The 16,015-nt window shown below is 35.6% G+C and overlaps 1 protein-coding gene across 1 annotated transcript; it reads right to left on the bottom strand.

Annotated features, from left to right (window-relative positions):
- Positions 1–5,945: 5,945 nt before the first annotated feature.
- LOC149820936 (peroxidase 5-like) lies at positions 5,946–10,668 on the bottom strand. Its single transcript, XM_089983093.1, has 3 exons — positions 10,446–10,668; positions 7,991–8,626; positions 5,946–6,333 (listed from the first exon to the last, which is right to left on the bottom strand). The coding sequence occupies exons 1-3, from the start codon at positions 10,653–10,655 to the stop codon at positions 6,142–6,144; spliced, it is 1,038 nt and encodes a 345-aa protein (XP_089839219.1). The 5' UTR covers positions 10,656–10,668; the 3' UTR covers positions 5,946–6,141.
- Between the last annotated feature and the right edge of the window lie 5,347 nt (positions 10,669–16,015).

Below are 16,015 nucleotides of genomic sequence, written 5' to 3'. Positions count from 1 at the left end.
CTAAAATCCTAAACCCTAAACCCTATAACATAAAACCTTAAACCCTAAACCCTAACCCTAAACCCTTAATATCTTACTAAACCCTAAACCCTTAATATCTTACTAAACCCTAACGCTAAACTTTAAACCCTTAATATATTACTAAACCCTAACCCTTTAACCCTAAACCCTAAACCTAAACCTAAACCGTAAACCCTAAACCTAAACTCTAATCACTAAACCATAAACCTAAACCCTAACCCTAACCCAAACCCTAAACCCCAAACCCTAAAACCCTAACCCGAAGCCCTAAACCCTAAAACCCTAAACCTCAACTGTAAACCAAAATTACGCATGTGGTACACATGTTTTGAATACGCAAATCGCCACCTCAAGCACGCAAATCGTAACAATGTAAATTTCGCAGGCACACATTTCAAAATCATAATACAAATATCTTGCAAATCAACACATCTTAAAAATTGATATAATATGGCACACGTATTTTGAGATATTATTTTGGTTGTTAATATCGATTTGTAATATATTATGATGAATTGCCGTATATCAATTTATAAGATATTATGTGTTTCCTAGTGTCGATTTGTGAGATATTGTTTTGTTTGTTAATATCGATCTGTAATATATTATGTTGAATTCCCGTATATCGATTTGTAAGATATTATGTGTTTTCTAGTGTCGATTTGTGAGATATTATTTTGGTTGTTAATATCAATTTATAATATATTATGTTGAATTATCGTATATCGATTTGTAAGACATTATGCTGAATTGCCATATACCGATTTGTAATATATTATGTTGAATTGTCATATATCGATTTGTAAGATTATATGTGTTTTCTAGTATCGATTTGTGAGATATGTTTTTTTTGTTAATATCGATTTATGTATAAGTGTAGCACACAAATGCCACTAAACAAATAATTGTAATGATAGGCGTTTGTAAATAAAAATCAAACAACCATTTAGCGTTGTGTACAGTGAAAATTCCACTGATTTGCTTTTATGAGCTGTGTTCCTATCGTGATTTACACAATGACTGATAAACAACTGAAACGATTTGCACAAACATTACCCGTGCACTTTTACTGTGATTTGTACACATGCACAGTGCGATTTTTATTCAGATATGGTTGACATAGACGTCATTGTGTAAATCGTTATACCATCATGATTTACACAATGACGTCTGTCTTTTAGACAATGAGCTTTGTCTAAGTGAATGACACGTACCATCACAATTTACACAATGATGTATGAAGGATACGTGCTATCGCGATTTGCTTTTACGGGCTATGTCTATGTCAACGATATTTCCTAATTGCTTTTACGGGCGATTGGGGTTTAGGGTTTAGGTTTAAGGATTTTGGGTTTTACTTCAACGATACAAATCGAGTTAACTTTTTAAATACAAATCGATTTCATTCACAAAGATATATCGTTTTCACCATAACTTTGTAACTACAAATCCATATGATTTACATCCACATTCATATACAAAAAATATTAGTATTTAGTTATAATACATCATTACCAATGGTTTGGCTTAGATACAATACATGACCATCATAATGAACGAAAATAGATATCATCACCAGTATAAAACCCATGTCCAAAATAGTGATGTGCTTCTAATGTAATCCAGGTGTAGGAATGTGGAAAGCTATTTATGGGAGGACATTTTTGTCAAAAGCATATCTATCTTTTAGAGACTTCTATTTTTACAGAAGAGATCACCAAAACATCCATATCATTCATTGTCGAGTTTATTTCCTACTACAAAGCGATTCTATGTGCAGCTGCGGATACATCCTCTCCAAGAAAATGAGCTTATTAGTAATGACAATCCACTGCACCATTTTCCTCGGTTGAGACTGCTAGAGACTCTAGCAATGGTGCACCTTGAGAATATGCTTCACAAACTTCAGCTCAGGCACTGTCTCCTTGAAGAGCCGATGGGCTACATCATAAATGGCTTTTACGTATTTGTCATGAAGTATATCAAAGACAAATACCTAAAAGCGATTTATGATGTAGCTCATCGGCTCCTTCAAGGGGACAATGCCTGAGCTGAAGTTTGTGAAGCATATTGTCAAGAGTGCACCAATGCTAGAGTATCTAAGAATCAACCTCAGTCCGAAAAAAATGGTACAGTGGACTGCCATTACTAATAAGGTCATTTTCTTGGAGAGGATGTATCTGCAGCTACACATAGAATCGCTTTGCAGCAGGAAATGAACTCGACGATGAATGATATGAATGTTTTGGTGATCTCTTTTGTAAAAATGAGAGTCTCTAAAAGATAGATATGCGTTTGACAAAAATGTCAAAGAAGGAGAAAGAGAAGAAGACGAAGGTGGAAGAGAAAAAAGAAGAAGAAGAAGCTGTGCTGCCACAGAAAGGAGGAAGAGAGGTTAAATAGACTAGGGTTTTACACCTGGACAACGAGTCAGGTAGGGTTATATATATCTGTATTAGGGTTTTATATTTTGCAGGATTGTACGCATATGTATCCAAATTGACATGATGTTTAGACTTAGTAAAGTACAAATCGATTTAAGCAGCTACCGCGACAATGATATATCTTTGTTTGTCTTTGTGAACGAAATCGATACTGGAAAACACATAATATCTTATAAATCAATATACATATCGTATAATATATTACAAATTGATACAGAAATTAAGCATAATAGCTTACAAATCGATACTAACAAACAAAACAATATCTCACAAATAAGTAGAATATTACTGCAGCCGCAATTTGCGATACAGTGCATATACTGAGTGAATGACGATACCGACTATAGCATATTTGTCAAGAAGTATATTAAAGATTAAGCAGATATTTTTTCAACTACGAAGTATGGTTTTTAAGAATGATTCAACTACAGTTTATGTATAATGATTTGTAAATGTGAAGGCTAGATGAGACAACGATTTTGACTAATTGTATATGCATTGAGCAATAATGATTTACCTACGGTATCAAAATTGTAGCTCTGTAGGCTAGATGAGACAATGATTTATACATGTGAATGATACATATTACAACGATTTATGCATGTGAATGATACATATTACAACGATTTATGCATGTGAATGATACATTATTAAACAAAATTCACAAGTCATTCTTGTGTTCCATAGCTTTTTTGATAAAGCCATTTTCATGAATGGTGATCCAAAAAAATATTAACAATTATATTTTTATTGCTCACGATTCATGAAAATGGCTTCATCCAAAAACTCTTTATTTGTGAACAAAATCGATACTAGAAAACACATAATATCTTACAAATCAATATACATATCACATAATATATTACAAATCAATACAAAAATTAAGCATAATAGCTTACAAATCGACTCTACAAAATACATAAAATCTTACAAATCGATGTACATATGGCAAAATATATTATAAATTGATACGAAAATTTAGCATAATAGCTTACAAATCGATATTAACAAGCAAAACAAACATATGCCTTTCTCACCACGACACCCTGTGCATTTTTTGCCCAAGAATACCTTCTAACACTGAAGTCAAGTTTTAAGGCATAATCATTGTAAAATTTGTATTCAACTTCTTCATTATTAAACTACATTTCCGTTACGGAAATAAAATAAAGTGTACTATCATGTAGACTTGAGGTGCCTGCATCTTTGTCAAGTACATATCATGATCGTCTACCTCATTATCGAATTGCATTTCGTCTGCTGGAATATTCAAGTCAGGAGTGAATCCAATGTCTGCACTCTTCTTATCATGTGCATCATTAGTGCATATATTCACTTCTTCAAGTGCGTCGATAGTATGAATGTCCGTTGCTCCGTGACTTTCTAGCGATTGAGATGCATCATCTTCACTGCAACTAGTTGATATGCTCAACACTATCATGAGCAAAATATCAATTTGCGTTAGCCATCACATACGTTTACTATGATTTATTCAAGATGCATATAACAACAACTACCGATTAGTTAAGCAAGTCAAAGAAATGATTGAATGAATCACAATATCAAAGCAACAACACAATAGCTTACAAATCGATAATAACAAACAAAACCATATCTCACAAATTGACACTAGAAAACACATAATATCTTACAAATCGATATACGACAATTTAACATAATATATTACAAATCGATATATGTCAATTCAGCATAATATCTTATAAATCGATATACAATAATTCAACATAATATATTACAAATCGATATTAACAACCAAAACAATATCTCACAAATCGACACTAGAATACCTATAATATCTTTTAAATTGATATACGGCAATTCAACATAATATATTACAAATCGATATTAACAACCAAAACAATATCTCACAAATCGACACTAGAAAATACATAATATTTTACAAATCGATATACGGTAATTCAACATAATATTTTACAAATCGATATCCAACAATTCAGCATAATATATTACAAATTGATATTAACAACCAAAACAATATCTCACAAATTGATAATAGAAAATATATAGTATCTTACAAATCGATATATGATAATTCAGCATAATATATTACAAATCGGTATATGGCAATTCAACATAATATCTTTAAAATCGATATACGGCAATTCAACATAATATATTATAAATCGATATTAACGACCAAATCAATATCTCATAAATCGCTACTAGAAAATACATCATATCTTATAAATCGATATATGACAAATTAGCATAATTTATTACAAATCGATATTAACAACCAAAAAAATATCTCACAAATCGATACTAGAAAATACATAATATCTTACAAATCGATATACGACAATTCAACATAATATATTACAGATTGATATTAACAAACAAAACAATATCTCACAAATCGACACTAGGAAACACATAATATCTTACAAATCGATGTATGACAATTCAACATAATATATTCCAAATCAATATTAACAACCAAAACAATATCTCACGAATCACTATACATGTTACTACAACCGTGATTTGAGTTACATTGTATATACTGAGTGAATGGACGATACCGGATGTGGTAAAGGCCCTTGCTTGCATCTGTAACCAAGCATTCTTGTCAACAAATCCCACCGCCTTACAAATATCTTCAAGTTTTCAACTGCCGAAACGATAAAATCTACTTGCAATAACAAAACAACGAATTAATGACACTCATATCGACATACGTTCTTCAATAATAGCATGATGACATAGAAATGTACTCACCATGCTTTAATGACACTTGTTGGAATGTTTGTGCGTCATTGCTTTTTTCCATATTGCCTAAAAAAAACGAAGAAGAAGAGAAGATTGTAAAAAGCGAGATGACCGACAAATCCCCCTTTGACGCCCACCAATGATCGAACGAGTCGTTCAATTTATAGTTATCTCCACGAGGTAGGAACGAACCCAGAAAAATTTTCTATCTAACACAAGGCATGAACGAGGAGGCGGCCATGTGTTATAGCACAAGCTAAAAACAAAGGCGGAACACGCAAATCTATATACGGGGAGCGGGATGACATTTTCGTCAAAAGCATATCTACCCTTTTTATATGTTATTTTATTATAAAGTCATCGTGGGCAACATTGGCATATGAATGATCATGGGTCCCAAAATATTCCTCCGTACACACCGGAACACACAACACCCTCCTCCTAGCCAGGGGTGCAGAGATCTTATAAGTGATTTAACCTTTCTACTTAGCTGATGAATTCTTTCAATAAATTTGTTCAACCCATATATCTTGCTACATTGTTTAGCCTTCAAGGCTTGGGGTTCCTAGACAGAAGAAAGAATGCACCCATTGTCTCCAGACTTGATATTAGATTTTGCTTCAATTGTTGTAGAACTCATCATCAAATTCAGACCACTTACTGGTCCATTTCAAGCAGCATAAAGTTCCAAATCGAGACCAATATTAAGCATTTTGTTGTGATTGAAGATTCTTTTATTATGATCGTCCCTAACTTACTGAACTTCACAAACCAGAATTTCACCATACACATTCACTAAACCTCCCTCTTTTTCCTGTTTTTATCTTCCATGCTTATTCGCTCAAAACACACAGCCTTAAACCATTACAGAGCTCCAAGGAGCCATACAATAACGATACATATATAATATATACCTCAGCACATCTCAAAGACTAGCAGCTTGAGAATCCTCTGTAGGCTCTGGTAGAAGAAGCTCGATTCCAGCGGGGTTGATGACGTGGCAGTTCTTCCTGATTTCTCCTTCTGTACCTGTTAGCACTTCGATCTTGCCCATCTTCACCATTGCCTCGGCGAACAGGGTTGCCCATTTGGTTGCATTCTTTATGTTGTTCATCACCTGGATTGATTGCCCAATTGATGGTTTAGTCCTTTTAAGTTTGAAAGCTTTAAAAAATGCACAAATTATATATATATATATATATATATATATATATCACTTGATATGAAATGTTGTTTTTCCTTCTCAAATTTGCTTCTAGATGTGGAAATGCCTTCTTTAGGGTTGTATTTGAAGCTACCAACGGGGCTCCTCTTGTTTGGCAAGAGCAGTTAGTGCACGTCACCTTGTATTAGGGCGTTGCAAGTTCTAACCCCAAATGGTATGGTTGTATAACTGTTAGGGGTCTGTCTGACCCCAGCTTTCTCAGTTGAAAATAAGGGTTGTATTTGAAGCCAACTTATTTTTCTTAAGTCTTATACCCACCACACGTTTTATTGGATTTTTGTTATTTTTTTCAAAATTTTGACCGTACAAATGTGATCTATATGCTTGTTTTTATAGGAATAAGTTGTTGTAGCATTTGATTCCGATGCATGAATAGGTTTTTATAAGTTTCAAAAATCAACCACATACAATTTTTATAAATTTTAGAGGCTCCAAATACCATTTTTCTATCCAAAATTTATGATAAGAGTATTTATTTTTAGTAAATCAATCTGTACGGTCAGAATTTTGAGAAAAGCATCATAAATTTTCCATTGGACAGGTTTGGCATGTTTTTTATTAGGTAGGTTTTCATTTTTCCATATATTTCAGTATTTGAAGGTATTATTTGACCAACAATCACAGCTTTTTGCTTTCTTAGCTATTATTGCTGGTCCCACTTATGACCAAAGGAACACCTACGATTCAGGGATAAAAATGGGTTGGCTGAATGTCAGTTTTGGGTCCATCTGGTCGGCATATTTTGAGTTGGATCCGATACCATTCAGTAAGTTCTCATGTAAAAACCTTTTTCCTCAAACACATTTTTTCCAGGTTCTGTATCACCATGCCAATAACTAACCACTTCTGAGTACACGTTTGTAGATGTGGCCAAGGCAAAACGACCAGAATCAACCATAGTCTGGCCCAGACTCGACCCCGTAACACCCCCGCTGGAACTTCACATTATTGTAAAGCAGGATATTTCCATGATAGTTATTTTATTTTCTGCCCAGCCCAGGCCGGGGTTGGAATAAACCTATAGTCATGTGCATACTGAACCATGTCTTCGACCGAGTCCGTCCTGGCTAGGTCCAGGTCTGTATCCAACTACCCAAGAGCTAGGTTATAATGCCAGTCCCGGTTTCTACAAAATAAAAAACAAAAAACAAACAATCACAATCTCTGGGCTGTGCATGCCTGGATGGAACTTGGAACCCTAAGTGGGAGGGATGAGAAAATTGGCCATTGTACAAGGATATGCCATTTTGGCCACACATCCCTGGTGACACGTTATGGCATGAGACACACACTTATGGATGTTATTTCATATTTCTATTAGATTTTAATAATTTTTTAATAAATTTTATTTCAACAAAACACATTTTTATATTTAAATATCAAAAATAGTTTTTCTTTTAAATAAAAAAAAACTGTACGTGTCCTCGTGTCCTATTTTTCAAAAAAAAAAGAAAAAGAAAGAAAATTCAACTCTGCGTCGAACTTTACTTCATGTGTCGAGTCATACCGCCATCTATGTGACAGGGTGAAAAGGAGGCAGGGAACTCACCATCTGGTTGGAGGTGTTCTTGGTAAGCAAGGCGTTGTCCGAAGTGAAGAGCCCCAGTCTCCGGGTCAGACCCACGTAGTAGTTGTTGTCCAGCAGGTTGGGCGTGATGGTGTCCATATTGACCGTCCTAGGGTCCGTGAAGGACACATTGAAGGGGCACACGCTCTGCAGGGAGGCTGCGAGGGTGGGGTCCAGTGTGGGGTCCACTTGGGGGGTGCTCGAGTTGTAGATCCGGTCGAGGAAGGACGAGCAGTGGGACACCCCGATGGAGTGGGCACCTGAGAGGGTCACCATGTCGCGCTCGGTCAGGTTCTTTTCAGCGAACCTGTTAATAAGCTCGGTTATGTTGAAGGTTGGCTGGGGCAGGTTGTTGTTGGCCTCGGTGGCATTCGAGATCCGGCCGTCTCGCCGGCCGGACGGCACCTGGTAGCTGATGTTACCGACGAGGGCCGCACCGTCACGTGCCGCAAAGGCGAGGATGTCAGCACAGGAGACTGTGTTGGGGCAGGTGGACTCGAGCTGGGTCTTGGCAGCGTCAATGACTTCAAAACCCCGAAGGCTGGGGTTGTTCGGGGGCGCATCCTTCTCAGCAGTGTTGTTGGGTGTGGAATCGATGAGGACGGAGCCGTCGCAGCCCTGAGAAACCGCGAGCCAGTTCAAAGCTCATTAATCAGTCATGGCGGACATAAATAAAATAAAATTGAAAATAACGTTATATTCGTATGCATGTTTTTTTTTAAAAGGAAGTATCCGTATTCGTGTTAGTTGCATAAATTAATACATATTTTTTTTATTTATTTTGTTCCATGGATGCTGCTAAGCATGGTAACATTGTGTCTGTGTACGTCACCTTGTGTTGGGATGTTGAAACTTCAAATCCCAATGGTATGATTGTATAACTGGTAGGGTCACAGTAACAAAAGTTAAAAACGGCAAAATCTCATTTTTAATAAACTGGCGAGAATTTGAAAATTTTCATAAATCTTGCATTTTTTTCGACAAAATCTTGGCAAAAAAAAAAGTTTTATAAGAAAATATTAATAAAAATTATTTTAAAATAAAAATACATGGGTTTTCACTATAAATAGCCATTTAAAACATAAATATTGCATTTCAATCACAGTATTTATGTTTTTTCATAAATATCATGATATTTTGAAAATCTTACAAGAGATTGCCGTTTTGAAACTTTCAGGCAATTTCCCGCAATATTATTCGTGAGATTTTCATGAATCTCACGATATTTTGAAAATCTCACAAGAAATTACCATTTTAAACTTTCAGGCAATTTCTTCGCAAGATTTTCATAAATCTCGCGATATTTCATCACTATCCGGGTCTGCCTACCCCCAGCTTTCTCTGCCAAACAAAAAAAAACATTGTGTGTGGTGGCCTTCTTTTCAACAATGCATCCGGCCCCAAACACTGAATCTGGTCTCGAAAAAATAAAAATAAATTTTTTTTGTGTGTTTTAGCTCCCCCTTTTCAACAAGGGAGCGGCCACTAGCCCCAAACACTGAATCTGGTCTCCACGTATAGCAGGGTTGTAATTAGGGATGCAAGCGATTTGTATTTCGGAAGGTTGGAGAGTCGAATCGGAACAGCCAAAATTTGGCAAGCCGCAACCAAATCCCAACACTTGGCAACGTAAAAAGTACGAGTAAGTCACAAAGTTATCTTACCCATTATCCATATGTGTCCAAGCTATCCGCACAACATAAAAATTGCATGCCAGACACAAAGAACACAATTACTTGTCTAGAAAAAAAAACACCGGATATAGTAAAATTGTAACAGAACAAAAAAAAAACATGTGTTTTGTCTGCAATGTTTTACTATTTTGTCCAATCTTGGACAAACGTGTTTGATACACAGACAAACACCACACTGGCAGAACATGGGGCGTTCCTGCGCCGATGTGTTATGTGTCATGTGGAACACTGTTTGTGCTGTCCTGCAAGATATGTGGTGTGGCACATCAAACACAGGACACCACCAGGCCAGGGATTGGGCTGTCCCTGCACTGGTGTGTCCGGCGTATCAAACACTCTCTAAGAATTAAAAATTATGCATAATCATCAGGATATTAAAAATAGGAGCCCTAAAGGATTTGGAATGATAAACCACCGGACTGGTTTCCTGACATAAAGCAACTGTGATTACAATTGGGTGTACTGTTAGGGTATCTGCCTAACCTCATCTCGACAAACCACTAACATACTGGATAAAAGATCTTGAAATGCATCCTATTGTTAGCAATTTTTTAGAACCACCTTTGGCTTCCACAGTCTTTACCCTGAAATAGATATTCTTTTGACCAAACAAGATCTTGTCGTCAAGTTCAAAATCCTGTTTGTTTAAGAGAGCAGTCTTTCTTTTTCTTTTTTTGCCTTGATGTGGTGGAAAGAATAAGATTGAATGTAAGCCACACCAAAAAAAAAAAAGGAAGGCTTACCCTCACAAAGCAGTCATGGAAGTGCATCCGGATCAAGCCAGCTGCAATGCCTGGGTTTGCACTGATGGCACTAGCAACGGCGGCACGAACGACACTCTCGGCAGAAGGACATGATTGGTTGTAGAACCCGATTTTCAGGCTCAATTTACCATGACTGGAGGGGAGGATTAGCAGCAGAGGCAGCAGCAGGAGAAGGCACTTCACACCCATGATTATGGCTCAGAGTTCAGTAAGCAATATGGCTTGTGAACTGACATGGGCTTGTATATATAGTTACACCGGCAATGAGAGAGAGATCTGAGGATTGGGCAACCCAAGAGAGGAAAAGGGGGACAAGTGGGACCCCTTGGGGAAAAAAATTGTAAATATTTTAGTAATTTGTTTGTTTTTGCTGGGCCTAAGCTAGTCCGGTCATTTTTTTCATTAAGGGAAAACCCCATCACCGTCAGTACATTTAAAATTGGAGGAGCTCACGAGTCTTGACATCTCACCTGCCCACGAAGGAGTGCATTCACCTTTCACATTGTGGCAAAGGGATGTCCCTTTTTTCTTTTCAAGGAAGACGATAGTATGATACATATCATTTGAAGATGAATGAGAGAGAGAGAGAGAGAGAGAGAGAGAGAGAGAGAGAGAGAGAGAGAGAGAGAGAGAGATTACATACCTGATCGGAATATCAATGTAAAGAAACATACAAAACAAATGTTATGCAAACATCTTCCTTTTGAAACTTATGGTTAACCATATATGAACAGAATGAATTATTTACAATAACATCCAATCAAGTTAGTAGGATTTGCTCCTTGTTCTGAGTTTATCCTAAGAGCCCGTTTGTTTCATTGAAAAGGTCCATGTTTTTATGATACCTTGGGGCTTGTTTGGTGGCCTGTCCCAACATGATTTGTGACGGCACAACCCTAAATCACGTTGAGGTCACCAAATAAGAGACAGATGCTTAGAAGTCGTATCCACCGTGTCTTAGGATTGGCTTTTTACCATTCCACCCCCACCTATTACGATGAAAACAAAATGAGAAGAGAAAAAAAAATGGGAAGAGGGTAATACCCACGACACCCTCCTGTTCCATCATCCCTAACATCATATCTCTCTCTCACATTTGCTCACTCGCACTAAGACCCCTCCTTTGAGCCTCCCTCTGATGAGAACATGATCCAACAACTCCCTTCGACGAACCTCCCTCTAGCTAGCGCCTCCCTCTGACGCCTCTGTTAGACCCTCCAAAAATTTTTAAGTTCGTGGCTAGGAAGAAGGTTGAGAAGGTAGGCTCAAATTTTTGACAGACAAGTATTGTAATTTGAGCCCGACAGACTCAAGATGATCAAACATGAGATTCTTGGATTGTGTGACCAATGGTTCACATGTCAATTGTGCATAACACTGTTGGACACGATGGGAAAGAGGTCTCAGGTTTCTTGTGGTTGTAGTTAGGGTAAAACAATAAAAACAGGATTAAACAACTAAATAAGATAGATCCAGTTTAAACTCAATAAGTGTTTTAGGTGCAGTTTGAGTTTATAACTAAAAAGACCTAGTTTAGGGGTCCTAGGGTCACTTAAGAATGCGTGTAAGGGTCTGGGATATGTTCTAAATACATGAAAAAGCTGTTGACGGTTAGGGATTATCAGTTTAGGAAATTTGAGTATTTCGGGCACTCAACATGATGAAATTTTGGGTTTTAAGGTCTAAAAAATCAACGAAAGTTATTCTAAGGCTAAAGAAGGGATGTAGAGGTACCTTGGAGGTCTGTAGCATGTTGGGATTGAGTTTCCTATGTTATGAAACTTGAACACATGATCTATAATGTGGAGACGCCACTCGACTTATCGAAATAATAAAAATGCATGATCTATAACATGGAGATGCTACTCGGCTTATCTAGATAACAAAAATGCACAATCTAAGACACTAAAAAAGCTCTAGCTCCTGACGGAGGTTGGACAACTAGCCTTAGAAGATCCGATACACTAAGAACCAGAGAGGTTATGAGTGAGGAGAGAGATTAGAGAAAGAAAAGGGAGAGAAAGAGAGAAAAACATGTTAAAAGAGAAAGGGAAACTAGAGAGAGTTATGAGAACTTCAATTATTTAATCAATCCATAAACAGAGAACCCCAAACCTCTATTTATATATGAGAGGCGTGTGATAGAGTCCCTATTCAATCACCTTATCCTAAGGTATAAAGAATCCTACTGAAAAATAAAGATTGAACAAGGACTCTAGAGTCCTTCTGACATGATTCCTTCTCTAATTAAGAATCTTCACAAGAATAAATCAACTAAAAGACTCTTACTTAATTAACTCTAATTAGCTTCTAAAACTAGGAGACATCTCATAGGACTCTTTAGTATGACATGCCCCTTAGGTGGACCCCGTTACTTAATTGGTATGCCTCATATGATTGACACATGTCCTGTTTCCTCTTCTCTTGCCTAGGACTCTAGATCTTTGACTTGTCAATCATTAGATAAACCATATTATCTACCATATCATCAACTTGGTATTGGACTTATCCTCATAGAGACCATCATTTAGGAAATTGTTCTTCGATGTGTTACTTGATCTTGAAAAATTCATCGAGTGAATTCTAGTGTCGCACATGCATAAACACAGTAGACCACTCACAAGGTCAAATGCTACTACTTGGGCACACACATGTACAAATTCAATTAACACAAGATTATTGACAACTTCTTTGAGCACCAACACATATCAATTTCGACAACCAATCACAAGGTCATGAACTGCCTGTCTGAGCTCAAATATTCAATGAATCATATATTAAAAATAATTGTTACATATTTCATTTATATTATGGTGTAATTCAATCATTTCATGTATGCATCAATCCATATGTATTATATCAGTTATCATCATATTTTACATGTTCGTAAATTGAACATTGAAGCATGTGTATATAAAATCGATAATTTCATGCATGCGTATTTAATACATCAATTATATCACATAATTCAAAACATGCATATTTTACAATATAAATAATCTAAACCTCGAGATACGTAATTCCTATGCATTAGGCTATACATGCATAATTCATATATGTGTTAACAAAAAACTCATAAACATACGTAAAAGTTCATACACATGTAAAAGCTTGTAGTACATGTCAAAAACTCATAATATATGTTTGAAAGCTTCTAATATAGGTTGAAAACTTATAGTACAGGTTAAAAGCTCATAATACAAGTTGAAAGCTTATAATACAAGTTAAAATATAAGTTAAAAACTTATAATATAGGTTGAAAGCTCATACTATAGATTAAAAGCTTGTAATATAGGTTAAAAGCTATAATACATGTTAAAAGCTCATAATATAGGTTGAAAGATCATAATACAGATTAAAAACTTATAATACAAGTTGGAAGCTCATAATATAGGTTGAAAGCCCATAATACAAGTTGAAAGCTCATAATATAGGTTGAAAGCCCATAATATAAGTTGAAAGCTTTTAATACAGGTTGAAAATCTTTGATATAGGTTAAAAACTTATAATACAAGTTCAATGCCCATAATACAGATTGACAACTTATAATTTATGTTGAAATATAGGTTGAAAGCTCATAATACAGATTAAAAGCTCATAATATAGGTTAAAATCCTATAATATAGGTTGAAAGCTCAAAATACAGGTTGAAATGTAATAAAACTTGTTGAAAGCTCATAATACAGGTTAAAAACTCGTAATATAGGTTGAAACTCTATAATATAGGTTGAAAGCTCATAATATATGTTGAAAATTTATAATACAGGTTGAAAACTTCTAATACAGGTTGAAAGCCCATAATACGGGTTGAAAGCTCATAATACAGGTTGAAATATAAGTTAAAATCTCGTAATATAGGTTAAAAGTTCACAATACAAGTTTAAAGTTTATAATACAGGTCATACGAATAAGCTATCATTTTATGCATTGCGAAGTACATGCGATAATGCACGTAAATGAAGGTACACAAATAGCTTATTTATTTTATGCATTGCTAAAGAACACACGAACACACCCAATATATTTCTTTAGAAACGAATGATAGCATATTTTCTTGAGAAATACGAACATATGAGGTATTTTCTAATGAAATCCATATGTATATTCTCATAAATATATATATATATATGTGTATTTCATGTATTTTATATGGAAAAAAAATTATTTTATATTGCATATTGAACACATGATATTATCGAAACATAAAAAAATCATATGCGAGTACAAGTGCAACAAGGATATGAATTTAATGTCTAACTATGAGCAGTTGGTATAAAAACCTACCCTATATAGTGTATCGACAAGAGATGAAAAATTTCCAAAATACTTCAAGAGAATTTTCCTCCAAATGCAAATTTTTGGCAATCCCTATATATATATGCGTAAGTATGTCGAAGAAAGGTGAAGTCGATTTATGTGAACTAAGGTAGAGTTAAACGGGTCAACTAGAAGGCTGAATCGGGTTAGGCTAGAGGGGGTGACAACCACCAAAATGGTGGTGCAGTTCGAAGAAAGGAAAGATAGTAAAGAAGGCTGAAATGAGGTTAAGGGAGAGTATATGCCCTCTATTTATAGGGGAGTAGAGGAGCTTCAACACCAAAACAAACAAGTATTAAATTGTTTACAACTTGTTAAATATTTGCAAAACCATAGGTAGAAACCATGGGCTGAAGGGGAGGGGTGGAGCTTTGATGCCAAACAAGTGTTAAATTGTTTAACACTTGTTAAATCTTTGCAAAACCATAGGTAGAAACCATGGGATGCAAAGGGAGGAGATTTGGATCTGGGTCTAGGATGAGACCCAAGTTTGAACCAATATAGGGTTTCAACCAGACCTAGTTCTGGTTTGGTTGGATTCCGACTCTTAGTTGGGATCTAGTTTTTACAAACTAGGTCCCTATATTTTAGCTAATTTTTAATTAAATTTAAAACAATAATTTTATTTATAAATTTGATATTTTGTACAAGTCATAAATGTTTATATGTATTTGATTGAGCTTGGTCAACTAGGGTATACACGACCATGACCCTCAGGTCACCGCGAGCCCTGAAAACTGTTGGAATTATTAATATACCTTTGAACCTGTCGGGCATGTTTTGAGCTCGTACGAACTCAAATTTTGATGAAATCACTTTTGTTTTCTTTAAAATTTCGATGCGAACACAAATGTGCATTCATAAAATAAGTCATTACAAATATTCAAAACACAGATACTACAATTAATCAGAAATACTGAAAAATATTGGTAATTAAAGTGTTCTAAAACTTGTGATGTAAGGATGAGTCACGAGCCTCTTAATAAGATCCATAGGCCAATTTGGTTAAAGTAATTCAAACAGATCTTCACTTTTGATGGACTCACTTATATTAGTGTGAAGGTGCGGGTCGCCTTATATGAGATTTTAGGTTGTCTTTGGTGTACTCATGAAATAAGATACTGCATATGATCCTTAATATATATCCTTTATATTGATGACACATAGATATTAGAAAGGAATATGTGTGTGAATGTGCCTAGGTTGTCCATAACAGAGACTAAGTTCAAAAC

The sequence above is a fragment of the Nuphar pumila genome, chromosome 12 (genome assembly GCF_984573655.1).
Source record: "Nuphar pumila chromosome 12, dmNupPumi1.hap1.1, whole genome shotgun sequence".
NCBI classification, from domain to species: domain Eukaryota; kingdom Viridiplantae; phylum Streptophyta; class Magnoliopsida; order Nymphaeales; family Nymphaeaceae; genus Nuphar; species Nuphar pumila.
This window is presented reverse-complemented; position numbering and strand designations above follow the sequence as displayed.